At 45.0% G+C, this 20,647-nt stretch overlaps 1 protein-coding gene across 1 annotated transcript in view; it reads right to left on the bottom strand.

The window, feature by feature from the left end:
- Positions 1-17,132, bottom strand: part of MYO10 (myosin X) — a gene marked incomplete at its 5' end in the record, with an annotated part of 160,624 nt that extends 143,492 nt beyond the window's left edge. The window contains 2 exon segments of the mRNA XM_084220624.1: positions 17,056-17,079; positions 17,082-17,132. Of these exon segments, the coding sequence (XP_084076750.1) occupies positions 17,056-17,079; positions 17,082-17,132 (75 nt within the window).
- Positions 17,133-20,647: the final 3,515 nt, after the last annotated feature.

The raw sequence follows: 20,647 nt of genomic DNA on the forward strand, positions 1-20,647 counted from the left end.
CCTCTAAGGAAATTAATTTTGAGTCCTCAGAGCTCCATACCATTTTCATGTGTGCAGTGGAAAAAATTGCAAGCTGCAGGGACTATGTGCCTGCTGCTCCTCCTCCAAGCAAGTTACCCAGAACTTGGCCCCCTGCTTACAACAGGCAGTAGATCTGGTTTTATTTGCATGGGTGCAAACTCCAAGGGAGGGCAAGAATCTTGTTTACACACTACGCCTCTCCACCGAGGGAAAGGGAAGAACATATTGGAAAGGGAAACGCTGCAGTAACTGGATGACCATGACAAAAGCAGAGTGAAGCTTTTGTTGAGGGCTGCAGCACTTTGGCATGTGCAGCAATGCAGTTTAAATCATTCAAATCCCACGACAGCATTCACATGATGTCACTTTCCTCCCATTGCTCATGAGCCACTCTTCCTACAATTTCACTGTTGTTTCAAGTACCAGCTTGTCTTTATTTTGAAGAAATTACTATAATTTCATCATAATTCCAGCTGCTTACTCATAAGAAGAGCACAGCTCAATTCGGGCAGCATGTTTATCACTGAACATAGATCTTTTTAAGAGAGCGCCGACACGACATTGTTTTGGTCACGTTTTCAGCTCCCTTTCATCTCCAGAGAGAAATGAGCATATTTGTTTATGCACAAATGTGACCTTCAGAACTTCTGTGTATATTTTCAGATATACACATGGTTTCATGACATTCCCTTCTTACTGGAGTTAAATCCACACCTCATGTTCCCATAAGCAAGATCCCCTTTGTACAGGAGAACTACAGAATCTCTGCCCATAGCTAGTATGAGGAGACGCTCCATTTTCACTCCTCCAGATCACAGTAAGACCCACCTCAAACATATCCAACTTCCAGAGATACCACACAACTTCAGCCAACCTGCAAGAAGCTTGTTTGGGGTTTTTTAGCCTAATAATGCTGTACAAGGCTTTCCCTCAGATAAAACTGTATCCATTTATTTTTCATCTAAAAATGATTATGGACACGTTTACAGAAAAAAAGGATGTGAATCATTCAGTGCTTCTTCTCTTGCGAAAAAAAAAAGCTTCCAGCAGAAACTTTCCCTAGCAAGTTGATTCTTGAATACTCAAGACTGAGCATGGGCTGGTGATGGATCACCCTGAGTGCACACACATCCACACCCGCTGCTCCCAGGCAGCTGCATGAGTAACAGGGACTGTGCTGTGCCACAGGTGTGGAGCACTGCTTGCCCTGTAAAACACAGCTGCTGCTTCACACAATAATGTATAATGTCACGTGTGACTTCTTCCTGCTCATTTGGGGGAAAGTGCAATGTTCAATTCTTCTTTAAGTCTATTTTCTTCACCAAGTTTCCAGCTCGGAGGTTTGGATCCTAACAGCAGCTCTCGTGACACCATCTGGTGCCTGAAAGACAAAGGCTGAGGTGTAATTACCCCTATTCAGCCCTGAGGCAATTCTGCTGCATTGGCAGAGGCAGGAACTACATGGCACCCTCTCCTTTACTCTCAACTTCATACACTGCTCTGCTTCCTTTCTGATAATTTAAAGGAAATGTAATTGAACTTGACCTTCTGTGTGCCAATAAGGCAGAAGTATTTGTAGTCTTTCAAAGAGAGCAGTCTCTTAAGGGCAGTTTCCTAGAAAACAAAAAAAATCTCCTGTGGATCTTGTGGGTCAGATTTAAACATCTTCCCTACAAAAGGAACCAGGGGTAAATGTTCTTCCCTCAATACATGCCATGCCCTGTATACGTAAGGAGACAGTTTGGTGGCTTCATTAAAATAAATTAAGTAGAAATAAAAAACTGATTTCTGTCTTTCCAAGGACATGTCAGCAATAAAAGGAGCTCTAGGGTCAATGTACAAATCAATGTATCAGTGATCCTGAGATGGGTTAAAAAGCAGCAGTGAGCTAGACAAGTCATCTGCTCACAAAGCCACGTCTGTGTGAAGAGCACAGAGACCTGATTGTGGCAGAGGCTTCCTGCCCTCATCCCTGACAGGATGGACACGGCTGGGCTGTGCCACCACTGCTGCCCACCTGGGAGCTACAGCAGCAATGCAGAGGGGCCCTGCAGTGTGCACTGCAGTGAGTGTGACTGCAGATCTGCAGTAGCTGCACTTGGACCATGGCCACTGCTACTTCAATACAACTTGTACCAAGATCAGCAGTATTTACCTCCTGCATTGTAATAATTTTTTCCTCGTTACTCTTGAGCGGATTTTTGGGAGTTTCCTGAGTCCCAGTAGATGAAGTGTTCACAGTCATAGACTGGTTTGTGCTGGAAGGGACCTTTAAAGATCATCTAGTTCAACCTTCCCTGTCACAGTTAGGGACCTCTTTCCCTAAATGTTCATTAATTCTTCCACAGCAAGCTTGGGTTGTGATGTGTAAGAAGCCAAGTTACTTGCACTCAGCTAGAAATGAGAAATTGAAGGTACTTCAGAAAATGCTTAAACACATTATGACTCTGCTCCTACTCATGTGGAAATGTGTCCCATATTCATCCTGGGATTACCATGTCTTCACTTATTTTAAGTAGAGCAACATCAGGAGCTAAATTTCCATGGAAAGAATTACACAGCCTGGGTACAATGTCAAGGCACCGAATTTTAGAAACTCAAGCGTCAATACTAACTCCCACTGCTTGTTTTGGGTTCATTATCTTTAGACATGATCACATAGCTTAGCTATAGATCACCAAAACCCTAAAACTCTCCTGTGCCTTTAAACCTACTCCCCCCACAAGCTTTTGCTTACCCAGCAACTTCCTGCTCCTGCCCAGTCAGAAACCACTACTGCAGCCACTTGTTTGGGAACTGCCAACATCTGCTGGTAAGAGAAGCAAAACTCACAGACTGGGAACAGTCTGCTCACCTGCATCCCCCATGGATGCATGGACCTTTATAACAGCCCCCTCAGGCTCGGAAGAGCTCCTGGGCAAAATGCACACAGGGAGCCACAATGAGTAGAACACTTAGTGTCCTAATAAAGGACTCAGGAAAAGCCCAAGAGCATTGCATCTTTATTATTACTTTCCAAAGAAGCCTGACAAATGTAGCATGTCCACAAATACTTGGCTTTAAAGGGGAAAGGGGACATGACACGTGTCACTGCTCAGTCAGCCAACAACATCAAGGCAGAAGAAATCTAGCTCTGAAGACTAATGTTCTAGTTCTGCACTACCAAGTCAAAGAGGTTAATTATTACTCACCTATTCAGGCAAGCCCCAAAATCCTTCGCTTAATTGGGCGAAAACACAGCTAAGCATGGAAGGGAGTTGCTTCTTAAACAAAGACTTTCAAAGTAAAAGTGTAATTTGTGGGTTCAGCACTGTACACAGTGCAATAAAGACACAGAAAGACCCAGACTGCACTTGGTGCCCTTCTGAATAGGGTTAATCCTAACACTTGGAGCCTAGGAAAACCAGCTGTCTGTCTGAAGTGGTTCCCAAACTCAGCAGGGAGCCCTTGGAGTCCTCAAGACTCTGCCAGGGTCCCCAGGGCAGTCTCAGTGCATTGCTACTTCAGGCTGGCTTTTTGCATCCTCCTCACTTCCATGGCTGTTGTCCCCAAGGAAGAAATTCAGTCTGCTCCTTCATGAGGTTGCAAACCACGTTTTATTTTACAAAAGAGGAGGCCAACAGACCCACGGGTGCACATCAGCTGCCCCCTACACCATTTCCATATTGCTCATATGACCACAGATACGGGTTTAAAACAAAATTCAGAGTTTTATCAGAACTGTAAATGTACTGACAGAATAGACACTGCCCTGCAGGAAACACAACTTACTAGAAGTGAAATGATTCATAAACTCATGTATTTATTTCAGACTGGGGCCAAACAGCTTTCGTCACTTATCCAAGTACACTTGAAAACCTTCCTTTGAGCAGAAAACAGCACAAGTGGAGCTATTTTTAAAGCCATCTAAAAAACAGCAGGGCATGACATACCTTACTTTTTACCACATGGTAAAGATGAAAAACTGGAACAACGTCTCTCTTTTATCCATCTGAGGGCCTAAATGAGTAACTTTATTTATAGCCACTAATGGCTACTACTTCTGACCTTATTTTTCCTCCTCAACAAACCACCTTTCCATCAGGGAATTTAAGCTTTCAGCAATTCAGACATTTATGTTATTCTTGCTCAGCATGGCTTTTGAGGTCTGAACAAGCTTCCCAGGTCACTGGGAAAAATAAACAAACAAACAATTTTTTTTTCTGCTTCAGTTAATTCCAACTATAAAAGCAAGAAAGAGGGAGAAGATACACAAACTAATCAATTTTTTTTGTTTCTAAATAACCTTGAATTAATTCCTTGCCATATATTTCCTCCTGTGCAGACTCAACAGCTGTGGCAAATAAAATTTAAGAAATGGAAAAAATACATGCAATATACAAGAATCATAGGTAACATCAATATTAACAAGGAACAACAGGTTAACAGAAGGCACAAATATCCTGTTTAGATCTACGCCAGCAAACAATACAAGGTATTCTCTTCCCCCACGCCTTTCCTCTTCATTGGTACATAAGGAAAGGAAGGAACAGCACAGCACAGCAGCTGGAGTACAATAAAATATCAGCAAGCTAAATAAATATACACACCCACAAAGGAACCGGCACCTTACAGAGTCATACCTCTGAGCTTACTGACACAACCTTTTTTTTGCAAAGCACAAAGAAGCGTCCTTACTTCCCTGTGGTCTCAGACGCTTCCACAAGTGAGGATGTAAAGAGCAAACATCCCACTGGTCACAGGTACAGACTACTTCCAGCAGCCTCAGCAGCAAAACATTTGCCAAGTGACAGAACTCTTGAAATTTCTCCCTTTTCTAACACTTACAAAGATCTGATAAAAATCCAGCTCTTTCCTGAAAAACAAGCACTAATACCACCACTGGACTTCTGGAGAGAAAGAGCCACTTGCTGACTATTCCTCTTGTAGAGTGCCTGGAACAAAATTAGTGGAAAAGATGATCACACAGCAACAAAAAGAAGGGAAACTGCAAGAGGGAAGATTTTATTACAATAATTCTTGCCACCCATGAAGCACTACTAACAAATTCCAAAGTCCCATTTTTTGCAACATATATTACAGCAGCTTTCTTGAGAAAAACCACAGATTTCTCCAATATGCCTATACCAAACTATCTAGAAGCAAGCACATCATTGCTCAATAACACTAAAAAAAAGATATTAAAAAAGACTACTATAAAACACAAGAATTTCCAAAATGTTGGCATTTATAATGGAAGGAGCTGTTGACTCCCTCACAGGAAGAGAGGCCCTGCAGAGTGACCTAGACAAATCAGAGGGCTGGGCAATCCCAAACCATGTGAAGTTCAAAAAGGGAAAAGTGCTGGATTCTGCACCTGGGACGGGGCAGCCCTGAATGTATGTGCAGGCTGTGGATGGACAGACGGGCTGGGTGCCCCGGTTGATGGAAAGTTGGATATGAGTCTGCAGTGCCCTGACAGCCAGGAGGGCCAACCCTGTTCTGGGGGGGATCAGGCACAGCATCACAGCTGGGCAAGGGAGGGGATTGTCCTGCTCTGCTCTGGGGTAGCCTCAGTCTTGAGCCCTGTGTGCAGTTTTGAGCGCCACAATGTAAGAAAGGTATTAAGGAGCATCCAAAGGCGGGCCACAAAGATGGTGAAGAATCTGGAGGGGAAGCTGTATGAGAAGCAGCTGATGTGACTTGGTCTGTTCAGCCTGGAGAAGAGAAGAGTAAGGGGAGACCTCATCACTGTCTACAGCTTCCTTCTGAGGGAAAACAGAGAGGCAGACACCTTCTCTCTGGTGCCCAGTGACAGGACCCAGGGGAATGACATGGAACTGTGTCAGCAGAGTCTAGGCTGGGTATCAGGAAGGGGTTTTTCACCCAAAGGGTTACTGGGCACTGGAACAGCTCCCCAGGGAAGTGGTCACAGCACCAAGTGTGACACAGATCAAGAAGCACTGGACAATGCTTTCAGGCACATGGTGGGATTCTTGGGCTGTCTTGTGTAGGGGTAGGAGTTGGATTTAATGATTCTTGTGGGTCTCTTCCAACTCAGGATATTCTGTAATTCTAAAGACTTGACCAGCAAATACACACTCAAAACCTACAACTAGGCAAACTCCAGCTTGTTAGAGGACAGCGACAGAAAATTACTCTACAAATTTGAAAGGAACTACAAAGCAAAAGAAAAGTTAATTCATACATTTTAAAGCAGTAGCTATCAGACACTGTATCCAACAAGGAGCCCCCTTTGAGGAGCCATCCTTCTAAACCATCTGCTCCTGCTCAGAGCCTGATGCTAGCTCCTCTCCTTCCCCTCCCCAGGAGTGCCAGGGGCCATCCCAGCAGCAGTGTGACCCATGATCTGCTGCTGCAGGTGTCTGGGCCTTTGCTGCCTTAAGCCTTTCTTGTCCCTTCAATTTAGGCACTGATTTATGTGCAGCCACTCTTCTTGCCTGACATCTCCATGCAGAGCGGAAGGCACATCCCTGTGCTCTTGGACAGTCACAGCTCATACTGCCTACCAAAACCTCTGATGCCTTCCAGCAGGGAAAAAAAAAAAAAAATCCCAGGAAAACAGGAAAGCTTTTGTGGCCTCTCTGACTGCATAAAGCGACTGTGCACTTTTCAAATCAAATGTTTCCAAGCAATATAAAGAAGTGTTTCTGTAAGTGGCACACAATTTCAAGAAATCAAAATACAGAATTACAGCCTTTATTTGCCTGAATCCAGAAGCACCTGGAACACAGTAACTGCTGATTCCCTGTCTGAAGGAAAAGGATTCCATGACTCGGTGTTTTCCTTTTTCCCTCAGTAAGAACTGCTGAGAACAAGCCACCAGCAAAGGATCACTGGATGCTCATAGGAAAATGCACAGATTTCTGTACCACTTTCTGTCCTCCGCCAGCTACTGATGGCATCTCCACCTTAACTGCATGGTACAAAGGCATATTACTGACAAAGGTGTAACTACACACTAAAAGTTTAATACAACTATTTCATCACATTGCAATTCAGTTTATTCATGGGCTTCTGTACAAAAGAAATCTGGGGTATTAACTACTGCACCAGAGTCCTAGTCATTTAAGGTACTGGATCACCGAGGCAAAATGATGGCAGAAATGGTGTGATAGGAACAGAAATTGGGAGAAGAGGCTCTTAAAATTAACACAAAACAGAGAATCAGCCTTTTGCCCTAAGTGCTGTGAAAACACCAAAATCCCATTTACTGTTAAAACTTCTCAAATTTGGTGTGCAATTATTAGAAATGTTATTGCAAGAAGGAAAAAAGGGGTCTGCTGCACAAATTACATTTTCTAGCATAGATTTGCTGAGTATGTTTATTCCTTGAAATAGCTTATCCAGTATCACAGGCCAGAATAAGAGTGGAGTTTCAAGAACAAAGAGCTCACTTCATGGGACACTCCTCCTGTACACGGTCTGTAAGGCAGCAGGAAATGCCACCCTTCAAAGCCCTGCTGTAAACGCTGCTCTTATTCTCTTGTGGGGAATCTGCTAATTGATTGGACACACCAAACAAACCTATTCATCGTACCCATCACCAGAGAGCTGTAATGAGGGGATAAGCCCTAATCACAGACCCAGTCTATATTTAATAAGGGGAAGAGATCCAAGAAGACGACCAGCAAAGCAAGAAGTCTGACCTACAGAATGAGCAGCTACTCCTTGTCCTGACGTGAACTCCAGTGTGACTCCTGACGTGACTCGTGTCCCGCCAACTTGGCTCCTTTCTGAAGCAAATAAAAATATAACCTAACCAAGACACAAAGCTGGGTTTGATCCACTAAAATGGTCAGACAGAAATGATGTCCACTGGCTCTGTAATCAGATGCGTACATTAAACAAAAGGATTTGACTTCTCTCCTCAAGATAAACAACTTCATAAGAAAAACAATCCCATTCTCTTAGCAAATATATTTAACTTAATCAGAGAAAACATTTCAATGTCACTCTAAACAACAGCAACTAAAATAAGAACGAATAATCCATTTCCGATAATGCTACAAACATCAATACTTTTTTAAAACAACGAATAAACTTCTCTTATCTGCTGTCCCCAAACCCAGGGCCAGTTTGGCTGAATGCAAAAGAGAAGGCGTGAGAACCTTTCAGAGAAATCCTACACTTTTCTCAGAGAGATCAACAGGCACATGCAGTGCACAACACCAAAACCACACAAGGCTTTCCCAGTAGCACAACTTTCACAGTTCACAATCATTTCAAGAACTACAGAAATGTTTTCTCCAGATGCTGGGTAGTTAATCAAAAGTCGTTTTCTAAAGCCTTCTGAAAGTCTGTAAGAGAAAGAGGGCCAAGGGATTTGGGGTGTTAACTCTGATGACAACTTTCAGTAATACTCTGCTTTGTAATTCCAGCTGACAGCTGGTACTCAGCAACTCTTGAGCCTCAGGTCTCTACCTGAGGTTGTGCTACAGGCACCACAATCAATCCTGACTTTGAAACCATGATAGCAGACTTGGGCAGCAGGGTGCCACTCTGCCAGCATTCCCATGCCAAGAAGTTAAGAACAGAGAACACAACCCAGAAGACCCTCAATACTTGTAATGACAACCCCAGTACAGAGCCAGATGTGCCATGATAAAATGCCCTCGGGTAAACCTGCTCAGAGTGAGAACATAGTTTTGCCCCCCAGGGGAAAAAGCAACAACCAAACATTTTCCTCTGCTAAGGTGTCCTCACAGCAAAGCCCTTAAGGGCATTCTCCAAAACAAAAGAGACTTCTATTAACACACTCTTGTATCACTGACCTTTAATAAGGATTATGAATAGTTTCCCAAGAATATATAGGAAAAGGCAATACTAATACATCAAAGGGCAGTTAATCTTTTACTTCCTGAGTCCTCCAGCACAGCCCTTCACCCTGTGCATGCCACCAGCCAGGATCCCATCTGAAGGCACAGCTTGGTCCCTGAAATCTGCTGCTGAGTTACCCTCTCTTTTTTCTTCTTGCCTCATCTGGAACAAACCAGAACCAAACCCACCAAAACATTTAATCCATCTAAGAGATGGATTAAAAAAAACATTCATTTCTTGAACATTCACCTTAGCTTAAGTCAAAAGCCTAGCGAGGGTTGCTGCAAGATGAAAACAACAAACTCTGAAAGAAAAAAAAGTCTGATACCATAAAGCAGGCAACATGGCCCACTGAAACAATGTATGCATCTGCTACAACCTATTAGCATACAAATACAGGAAGCCTATTCAACTCTAAAGTCTCGCAGGACACTGGATTGTAGATGAGTAAAGTCTATCCTCTAGAAAGCTTTCCTGCAGTATGCCATTAATCCTGGAAGGAGTAAAAGGTATTACACTGGCTCCCATATTCAGGCACTGCTCCAATATGTTTACATTTGAAACACACAAGAAATCCTGCTTAAGGTTTATTTCATCTGAATTTTCAAGGCAAGTTTAGCACACCATACAAGTTACCAGTACCTTTCACTTTTGAAGACTTCCTTCCATATACCAGGGTAAACTGCAGAGTTTTCCTCAAAGCCGTAAAAGGGCTGAAGTGTGCCTTGTTTTTTTTCCAGTAACTGTTTGTGGCTACCCCTTGGGGAAAAAGTACCTAAGCACAACTGCACACTAGGAAAAACTACAAGATCTCATATAGAAATTTTATGTTAAACCACTCTACAGAAGAGCCTACAGAAAACAGAAATGTTAACTTTGGCCAGCAAAACCGAACACACCCCAATTTCTGCCATGCTTTCAGTGTGAACCAAAAGTGTGTCTGTTCCTAGTAACCTATTCAACAGAAAACCCCATATATTATTAAGCCACTCCAGCATCATTCATGCTTGCGATTTCAGTGAAAAAGAAAAAAAAAACCCAACTCCCTAAACTTTACACCAAATAAGAAGGCTTTCACAGGCTGGACTGAAAAAAGGTCACTTGGCCCAAAGGAAAACAGCAGCTAAATAGAGAGCAAGTATTTACATTAATGACTAAAACAAGCACGGGTATGACGCATTTACAGCTGAATCAACTCAGCAGCCTTCCCCAGTCAGTCACTGGTCTGCAATGGGAAAGTGTCTGTCCAGTCACAATGCCTACAGAACAAGACCTTGCAGAAAAGCTGGCAGACATCCCTACTTTGGGTGTCCTGGCTCAGGATACCAGGAACAGGCATAAATGATATTTGAACCTGCCTGAGATTACAGTATTAATCACTGGCTTTGCAGAAAATGAGTCTAGAAGTGAACAGTATATTCTCCCCCAATATCCCCCTTCTTCTTATAGGAACACTTAGAAATACAAACAATCTTTACTCGTTCCTTCTCTCCTAATGAATCTTACCCAGTATATTTTGCTAATATAATGCTCATGTTTTCCACATAGCAAAGGTGTAGCTTCTTCTTCAGCACAGATACAGTTTACTTCACAAGGCAGATCTGGAGCATAGTCAATATCAGTTCCCATTCTGAATCCAAACTTGAAAAGTTTTGTCTTTATAAGAATGGGGCGTTTGAGCTTCTTAAGAAAAGGATAATCCACTTAACCTTTCTTAATCAGGGGGCTGTCCAGAAAAAAGTTGCATTACAGTAAATATGGCCAGTGGATAATGGTCATATTTCAGACATAGGACATCTTAGAAAATCCTCAATAATTGAAGAAAAAAAAAAGCCACCATGCAAAATTTGAACCAATAATACCTAAATCCAGTAATTTACCATTAGCTATGGTCCCAACACCAAATCATCCTCATTTATGTCTCACTAATGGTTTAAAATGTCACATGACAAATATCAGGAAAAATCAAGAGAAGCAAGAATGCCTAAACCATGACTCTCTGAGACAAGCCTGAAGTCATAATTATCAAACAAGTTTTGAGGTCACATCGCAAAACTTGTAACATTGTCACAGTTAGTGACTTAAGGCTGATAATTCTTTTTTTTTTTTTTCCCCTCAGCAAAAGTCTTAATTCAGAGTGACTTTTACCTCCCGCCCTTCTACCCGTACTCCACCCAAAACTATGTTCCTGGCTCTCACCACATCTGGAGACAGTGATTCACTAAGGAAAAATACTGGCCCTGCAGCCAGAAAGGTTGGTGAGATCAAGCTGCCCAGAAGACACGCTTCCCTCCAGAGATGCCACTGCACTGCAGTCAACCTGCCGGATGCTCCAGGGGTGGAGCTGCTGTTCCTGCTCTTGGCTGGAAGCTGCTGCACCTTCCACTGGGTCTGCACCCGTCCAAGAGACACAAGAAGGCATTTGTCTTGCTAGAAATTTTTTTAGAAGTACCACCAATATTAACAATCCATATTGAAAGAAAAAAAATGGAGGCACATTATTCACTCACCAGGGGTCGATTAGCACAGTGACACTGTATATAAATATTCACACATATGCTCTAGCACACAGAGCCAGGGACCTACCAGTTTTTCTTCAGCTATTTTCTAAAGTCAAAAAACAGATTCATGAGACTATAATGGTCTTACCACACTGAAAACGAAGATCCTGCTGAAATCACCAGAACAGAAGCCTATTGTGGTACAACCATGCATAATTATTGATAAGGGGCCCCAAACTTTTCCTTCCATCTTTTGAGGCACACCGGGGCAACAAGAGCACTGAAAAGTTGCAAAGTATCTCAGGTTACTCGTTGCACAGTGCACTAAACTCCCCACATGGCACTGAAAGCTCAAGCTACCCTTCCTTTTTGCTTCCCTCTGTCCCCCAAAGTGGTCCTCTCCTGCCATCACAGAATCATGGAAAGAAATATGGAACATTTCTGATAAAAGCCCGTGCCACCTGGCCTCAAAAATAAGTTGGCACTAGCTATGCTTTCAAGCACTATTCTTTTTACAAGCCAGCAAGCTGTGACAGCTCTGAAACAAAAAAAAAACAACAAAACCAACAAACACTGAAGAGGTTCACAATGGCCAGTATCACCCATACACAGTACTCACCAAATGAAAATATGTATAAAGAACACTTTCTTAGAACTAAATAGCTTACAGACAAAGTGCTAACACAAGCATACAATTAGGGACAAGAGCAAAAAAAAATAAATTAACATTTCATAGAGGTGTCACCAGAACGTTAAAAAAAATCCAGACTCAGAAGCAGCCAAATCTTCTGTCATAGGGGGTTTCACAGCTTTTCTTTGGTCGGAGACTAACTGAACATACCAAATAAACCACAAGCAGACCCTGCAAAATGTAGAGCCTCCATTGCCAACTTCAAATTTATGTATTTTGCAGCTATAAGAGAATTCTTGTGTCATTTTACAATATGTGCAGTGCCAACAGGGTTGCTAGGCTCCAGCCCAGCCACGACAATGTTTCAGTTGCACAAATTTGTCTTATGAAAGGCACATGTGAATATCAGTGGTGGGCAGTAACCATTACATGACATTGATGAGCTGAATGTGATTTCCAACTTGGAGAAATAAACCTGAAAAAATCTTCATCTTTCTGACCTGATAAGGTAGAGCTAATCTTCTATTCAAAGCACAGTGCTAATTAACCTAAAAATAGCTGTAGACAAAACAACCATCAGCTTTCAAGAAAACCTATATATGAGAAGTCAGAGCTCAGAGAATTCAGAGAGCACAGCCAACATCAACAGCCAAAAAAGACACTATTTCTGCCTGGCATGGCTTTGGTGCTCAGAAGGTCTCCAGAAACACCTTTATGCCATCACTCCCAGGTTTTGCCCCAACAGACTAAAGGACAACTTTGCTGGTGTAAGCTACACAGCTTACACCAATACTAAAAGGTGGAACATCAGACCCATGCTTGTGTTACTATCAAAACACTGCAAATGAAGACTGGGGAGACTTCAAAGGTCATCCCAAACATATACACTGTGCTGCACAGCACAGCCAGAATCCATGTATTGCAGTGCAGGTGTTTATTTGCATCACCAGGTTTTCTCATGAGGTGAATAACCTTGGGGGTGCCAAGGCCACCTGTCTGCAGGAGATGATGAACCCCTCAAAGGACTGTGCTGTGAGGCTGTGATCTGCCAAATGTTGCAACAAGAGAGCATCAAGAAAAAGCTTGCTGCAAGCTGCTGAATTAAGAGCTTCCAGGTTCAAGCAGATACCTCCTCTGACAGTTTCCTAAAGCTAAATTTTTGTCCCATATCCTTCCCTCAGAGGGCAGTTCAACACTTGCTCCCACAGAATACTGGGAGCCCTCTTCTTAAAACAGGGTACACAGGCAAGTGTGTCAACTGTGGAGAGCAGAAATTAAGGAAACCATTCTGAACTCCGGGTACCAGTGGTAATACTAAAAATAAAAGCACGGTAGGCACAGAGTATCTGCTGTGCCCCAAAGGACATTGGGGGGATACTCCACAGTTCCAAATAAACTTCTGTGCAGTGTTGAATAAACATCAGCAGGACCTCTATGATGGCAGTGCCTTTATAGTAGTCTCCTTCAACATCATCTACCCAGACATGCTTCACAGAAGGCAGGACGCACAGTTGTTCTCCTCCCTTCTCTTCAATTTCCACGGTTGCAAGGCTGGGGGGAATTCCTTTAAGGTTGGCAACAGCTAAATCCAAACAATCCCTGCAGCCACCACTATACACACTGTGCTGCAAGTTTGCTCCCCAGAAGCTGAGCACCAGCTTGAAGGACAGGTTTGGACAAGATGACCTACAAAAGTTTCTCCCAACCTCAAGCTCTTTTTGACCTCCACTGGGTCAGTAAATGCCAGAATTCTGTGACAAGGACAGCAGCCACGGTTCACTGCAACATCCCGTACGTATTGGTCAAAGTGACTACCACGTAAGAGGAAGAAGATAAACTGACTTCTGCATCCTCTTCCCCTGCTGCCCTGATAAGCCCTGCTTGGGAACTTGAGATGCTGAAGGAGCAGTGTGAGCTCCCTTCTCCTTGTCCTCTGCCTCATCTGGAAATTACTTTCTTCCTTCCCTCACAGCATACATCCCCTCGTAGCAGGGATGCATTCTCACTGGAAAAAAGTCTGACCTCAGCTACCACAGGAGCCTGTTCCCTTGAGAGAACTCTGGCTGTTGGTAAAACATATGGGAACAATTTTTTCAGGCTGTTTTAAGCAATGCAGCCAAATGGCTCTACTGCACATACCCATAGAGGATTTCTACCGGTCTTAATACTTTAGATAAGAAAATATGACTACAAAAACAAAACAAAACAAAATTTAAATTCTACCTCCAAACTTCCTCCAAAGACTAACGTAGCAGAGACCAATCAACAGCCTTTAAAAAAGCATCTGAAAACACTTTTCCTCTGTACTTAGAATGCAACTTTGTTATTATGTTAATACCTTCCAGCAATTTGAGCATGTTGAGGAGTAAGTTACAGGATGAACTTTTCCAGCCTAATTCTTTGCTTAGAGCCATGGGTTGTTTTTAAATTGGTCAAACTAGAAAATTGGGACAGGGATGGAAATCAAGGCTTCCCAGGAGACAAGTGCAACCACTTGTCGTCCTTTAAGAATAAAAGCTAAGAATACTAAGAAAGAAAGAAAGAAAGGAAACTGGGCAGCAAGAGGGAGAAGTCAAAGAGCTGCTAAGTCACAAATGATGGCAATGTCAGATGATTGGCACGAGCCTGACACTATCCCACATCTCACTTAAGGTAGCAAGTCCCAACAGGACTACATCCCTTATGATGCACCTCATGCTCTCCAGAGGTGTCTCACTCAGTTGCCTCATTTTGTTCCAGTAAGCATCACTCTATACTGAGGCATTTTATATTTAGCATCTAGCTATGGAAAAATATGGGAGAAATAATAATGCAGGGTTTTTGTTTTTTTCCTATTCACACTTTTAAGTTGTACAGTATTTTCTGCAACACCCAGACTGAAGACACTTCTGCCCCCAGTGTAGTGAACAGGAGCTTCTTGGTAAGGCTGAGGAACAACCCCTCTGAAGTGCCAGTATTGACCCTTCCCACCATCAGCTTCTCTCCCAAAATATAATCATATCAGCAGGCTTATATCACTGACAAAGAAGAGTAGAGCATGTTGGGCTTTTCACCTGCACCATCCAGCTTCCTCCTTCTTCTCACACTATAACTTATTTTAACGAGAACAGTAATTCCCTTAGATAAGTCAGCAAATATTTTTGTAAAGAGCAGCTGCAGGATGTCTGCCTTGCACAAATTAAATTACCTAGTGGCTCAATCCAGTGCCTTCAACAGACATTCTTCTGTGGTAGCTGGGTCAGACTCAGTGCATTTCTGCTATTGTGCCTCATGCTTTCTATATTCCATTTACATATGCTCCGCTCCAGAGCGAGAGAAGGAAAATGTTTATACTTGTGGGTGGGACTTTGGATGCAGATTAAAGTCAAGGTGCTATATTTACTGATCTTTTAAAGTAATATCTGCATGTTGAAAGAGAGTCAAAGTTCTTAAGAAAGATCAAAGTCCACATGAAGCAACCACAGATTAACATAAATATATGCTGAAATGCTAACACAGACGGGCAAAATTTACTTGTATTTTCCCTGGAGCAAGTAATTTTGCCTAATAGGGGAGTCAAAACCATGAAAACTCTTCTTCACCTTTATGTAGGGCACACTGCAGTACTTTGTGTTGGGGCGAATGACTCTTCAGACTAATTTTGCAAGGCTAGGTTAATACTACTGCATTGCTCATGGCTTACAAGCTTTTGAAAGGTGAGGGCTACATCCTCTAAAAAAAAAAAAGGCAGTATTACTACTTAACTCAGACTTCATCAAAGCTAATCCTGCATTTCTTCCTTCTTATTGCAGTTGACAGAACTTTTGTTGTCTGACAAATGAAAAGCCAACAAGCAATAAAGTGTATGACCCTCTTTTATTTGACTAATTACTATTTCGGTAAACAGATCACCTATTTTTCTTGTGGAAGCATCAACAGCAGCACCAAGAACACGAGGGATGTTGTTTCATGAGGGCAAAGGACAGTTTTGCAGATTAATCACAACCCTGTAAAACAGACGCCTGGCTTGTATTAACAACCCCGACAGTGCAACTGCTTTGGCAAGAGGTGCAATTAAAGCAAGTGTGCAGGCAGTCACCAGAAGTCACAACCCAGGCACGGGCTTTGCCAGCAAACTACAGGCACGACAGAGAAGACATTGATCCTGCACACTTTATGTTCATAGGGCTGTGTCTACACCAGGCGGGATAAACTGATCCAGTAGAACACTGCTGTACAAAATTCAGCTAGCTTGGACCAGAAGAGGACCCAGGTTCTGAGTTTTATCAAATATCCTAAGTCAGTAGCAAAGCGCCTTTGATTTGGTTTCCTCACCCGACATACTGAAGTTGTCAAGGTCCACAAGACCACGGTAAAGCTCAAACGACTTTCAGGAATGCAGCCTCCCTCCTTTGCATTTTGTATAAAAGATTTCGTCTGTACTTAATAACACACGCTCAACGAGCAAACCTTTAAAAAAGGGTGCCCAACGGGTGCCTCTGAAACCTTCATCGTTTGAAGCCTCTGGTGCCCGTGCAAGGCGGACAAAGCGCGCTCCCCGGCTTTCACACAGGGAGCCCCCGAGGATGGACTCCCCACTCCCATCTAGGCACGGCTTCAGAGGCTGCCCCGCGCAGGCAGCAGGCAGCGGGGCAGGGTCCGCACCGGCGCGCCGCCCGTGTCCCGCGGGGTCCCCGCCGCGGGGGAGGTGCCGTCGGTGGGCGCGGGGCCGGGGGGCAGCGCGGCGGCACCGGAGCCTCCCTCCATCCCCCGCCGTTTTAATGAGCCCCAGTTAGCGCCGAGAGCCCGCCCGGCTGCGGACAGCCCGAGCAGCACCGCTGCAGCTCGGCGGCTCCGAGTTCCGCCCCGGCCACAGCCACGGAGGCCGGGAATTTGGGGGGCGCAGCTCCCTCCCGCCCTCCCTCTCCGCCAGCCTCCCGCTCCCCGGGCGCTGCTCCTGTGAGCACCCTGCAAACCGAACTACTCGAGGGAACGAACACTTTCCGTGAGACTCCCGCCGCTCTGCTGCCGGTATCCTGCCCGACAAAAGCGACCCCACGCTGCAGAAGGAGTAGGAGGAGGATCCCACCGGCCCGCGCTCACCTCCGCCAAGAAGTTGTCCATGGTGGCCCCTCGGCCCGCCCGCGGGTGCGCAGCGCCGGGCACCAGCCGCGCACCATGTGCCGCTCTCGTCCGGCCCGGCCCGGCCCGGCTCGGCTCGGCTCGTCCCACCGAGCCGCTTCAGCCGCCGCGCCGCTCCATCGCGCCCCAGCGCCGGCACCAGCCCGCAGCCTTTGTCCGCCCGCCCGCCCCCTCAGCGCCGCTCGGCCGGGCGGTCCCGGCAGCGCATAGCCGCCGCGGGGAGCCGGCAGCGGGGGTGACGCGAAGGAGGAGGACAAGGAAAGCTCCCGCCGCCGCACGCTCCTGCCCGGGGCCGCCCCCGTCCCGTCCAGGCGGGGCAGGAGCAGAGGCGGAGCCGGGGCCGTGCCGCTCCCTGCGCCGCGCTCAGCCGCGCCCCCGCCCCGCCCCGGCCCGGCCGGAGTGCGGGCAGCGCCCCCCGGGCTCCGCGCTCGGCCCGGCCCGGCCCAGCCCGCCCAGGTGGCTGCTGCCCCCGGTCCGTCGGCCCCGGGGTCCTGGGGACGCGTGCCCGGCTGCTCGGGGCGCGGAAACCCGCGTTGGAATGCGGAGTGAAAGGAGCGCGGGGGCTGGAAGGGGAGCGGAGGCTCGCCCCGGTCTGGGGGCGGCTCAGCTCCCGTGCCCGACGGCGGAGAGCGGTGCAAAGCTCCGCCATCCGGAGAGAGGTGCTGCCGGAGGTGGTTAAAGAATACGTACCTGCAGGGTTCTGCTGCGGACAGGCAGCCCTTAGGCAAACGTGTAGTAAACTTATGTAGGAACTCTCAGCTTCATACGTGTTCCTTTATGCTAACTACATCTTGCAGCAGCCACTCACTGAGACATCGCTGCAAATGAAAATAGCCCTCCTTTATATAGTTTTCCAGTCCTTTACATTTCTGCAAAGCATATTTAAAATGCTCAGGTTTTAGAGACATATCTTGTTAATAATTTTGTGCTGACCCTGTAGTTGCTAACAGCCCAAGAAACACAGCAAAGGAGAATCGAATCTTGCAAATACTGGCCTATTTCTTTCACACTGCAGAAAGAAATGTACCATAAATAAGTCACAGCCATAAAGAAAAAAACAAATACGGTATTCTGCTTTTATGTCACAGGCAGGACCCTAATAATGGTTTGAGAGCTTAAGCATGTGAGCAGAGATATGGGAGACCAGCCCTTGATAGTAGAAATAATCATGAGTCTGCAACTCTCATTTTTTAAGGTGTCATGGCCAACAAATAGAGCACAAGCACCATGAAAAAACACAAGTTTAAGATTAGATACGCAACACAAGGAAAAACGTTCTAGATTCACCTTTGTGTCTAAAAAACACTTCTATCTGAGTAAGAAGGAGAGCAGGTAAAAGATGTTTGGCCTTGAGGTAGATCATGTCCAAAATGGGGTTGTGCTGGAGATTCACACAGTGACATCCATGAAAACTGATGTGCTGCCAAGGTTAGCACTGGGACACCAGCAGAAGAGGGACTTTGTACCAAACAAGTACCTGTTAGAGCCTACATGGGGGCTGTGGCTGCCTGTCCTATGACACAGAAACAAGGTGGGGGGAAGTTTTCAGACAGAGAGCAATTGCCTTGGACATGGCCAGCTCCTAGAGACCAGCAGCTCTCCCCAGCTCACCCTTCCCATGGCCAGTGACAGTTTCTGGCTTGAGGCAGAAAAAGCAGAAACACTTCCCAGCTTGCTTGTAGCCCAGCGCAGAGACCCTTGGGCAGCATTCCTGTTGCAGCTTGCCAAGCCCAGCTGGGAGATATCCCGCTGGACATCCTGCAGCACCCTGGGGGCTGCTGGGGGAATCATTCTTGTCACACCCCAACATCTACACCTAGGTAAACAGGTTGTGCCTTCCTAAAGTTGCTCTGAAACTCAATATTTGCAAAGGATTTAACCTGAATTCGCCTGTCTACAGAGTATCAGCTCACAGAGAAGTTAGTCTAAATCATTATTTTGCTGTGGATTCTAAGGTATAAACTTCAATTTGGAAGCTCTGTGACTCTATTCCAAACTACTGCGCTTCCAAAGTTACTCCAGGGAAACAGGGTTTTTTTCCACAATCACTGTGCCAGAAAGCTTCCCCTCTCATACAAGCCCTAGTTTGGCAAGGGCTGAGTCAGATTGGAGGCATTTGTTAAATTATTTTGACTTCTGATTGAATACTTTGTTTGACACCATGTTATCGGAATGTAGTGCACATGTCTGGCTACTGCATTGTACTCAGGTCTGTGGAACACAACTGGCACAGGAATTCATGAAAACCTTGAACCCGTCATCCAATAAAAGCGACCTGTGTTTTTTTAAATGAGAATTTCAGTAAATTACAAGAAAGCATTACCAATAGAATAGTTTTATGCAGCCTAAAAATACACTGCAGAAAGAATGAGTATTCTCTTGTGGTAGGGAGGCATTGCAAAAGAGTTGTTAAACTCCTAAGACTTTGTTAAGATTTAGAATGACTGAAAAGTTGCAGGAAGGATTGCAGAAGTAGAGTAGAACAGGATTGCAGGAGTCACTCCAACAAACTTCTTCCTTTTCTCCTTCTGTGTCTTTTTGTGTCAGTTCTGCTCACAGTTTGTAAGCACTAGCGTCTGTGTTTCATAGGAAAGGGGGTTTGAAACATGGCGTTTCCTTTTCCCACTCTGAAAATGACCCCAAACTAGTCTCTTACTCATTTTATGCAATTGTTCTGGAATTTGGAAAACCCCACAGACACAGTGTATAAAGCTCCATGAACATCTGGAGACTTGGCCAGTTCTGCACAGCTCCGATTTTCTTTTAATCGGTAGAAATTCCTTCACTGATTGTGTGCCTAAGGTAAATTACTTCCTTTTGAAGCTGCTCACATGCATGCCGGCTCAGCTTTCAGCTCGGGTGAGGACCAGGAATGGACCAAAAGCTCGGTTCCACCTCCCTGATGAGACACACCTCCCAGGCTGTGAAAATCTTACCCCCTTGTATGGGTGGTTGATGGTGAGGTGTCTGCTCCCTGGGCCCCTTTCCTTGCTCCAGCCTCTCTCTTGCTCCAGGCAGCAGAGCTTTGGCATTTGCTGGGTTGGCTCTCAGCTGGTCTGTTAGGCTATTTCAGTATCCCTCAGTTAAATTTGCTGCATTACATGGGCCAGGATTCATCTTCACCCAGTCTTTCTGGTCTTTTTTCCCCTCCCCCAATAGTTGCTAAAGTCCATATCTGACCAAAGTGTCTGACGAAAACAGACATCTCTTCCTTCTTTAGATCCCAAAGTATTCTTAGCAGCTGGGGCTTTTGGTAGACCCTGGACTTATAAAACAGATTTAAATTACTCCTGCCTTTATCAACAACTCTATCCCATTGCATGCAGGTTTCCATTTCTGCTCCAAAGGCAAAACCAACTTAGTGGCTAAAGCCCAGTTATCTATAAATCATATGTTTCACCTGAACTGTGTTTCGTCTCAGGGAACTTCCACACACCAGATTTGTAGGGCATTTTTAAAAGATTTACTGCAAAAATCACATCTACAAAGTTTGTAGATGTGATTGCATCCCGACAAACCATTAACTCATTCAGTACTTCAAGCACACTTGGTC

This window comes from Fringilla coelebs, assembly GCF_963513975.1.
Source record: "Fringilla coelebs genome assembly, chromosome: 1".
Taxonomy (NCBI): Eukaryota; Metazoa; Chordata; class Aves; order Passeriformes; family Fringillidae; genus Fringilla; species Fringilla coelebs.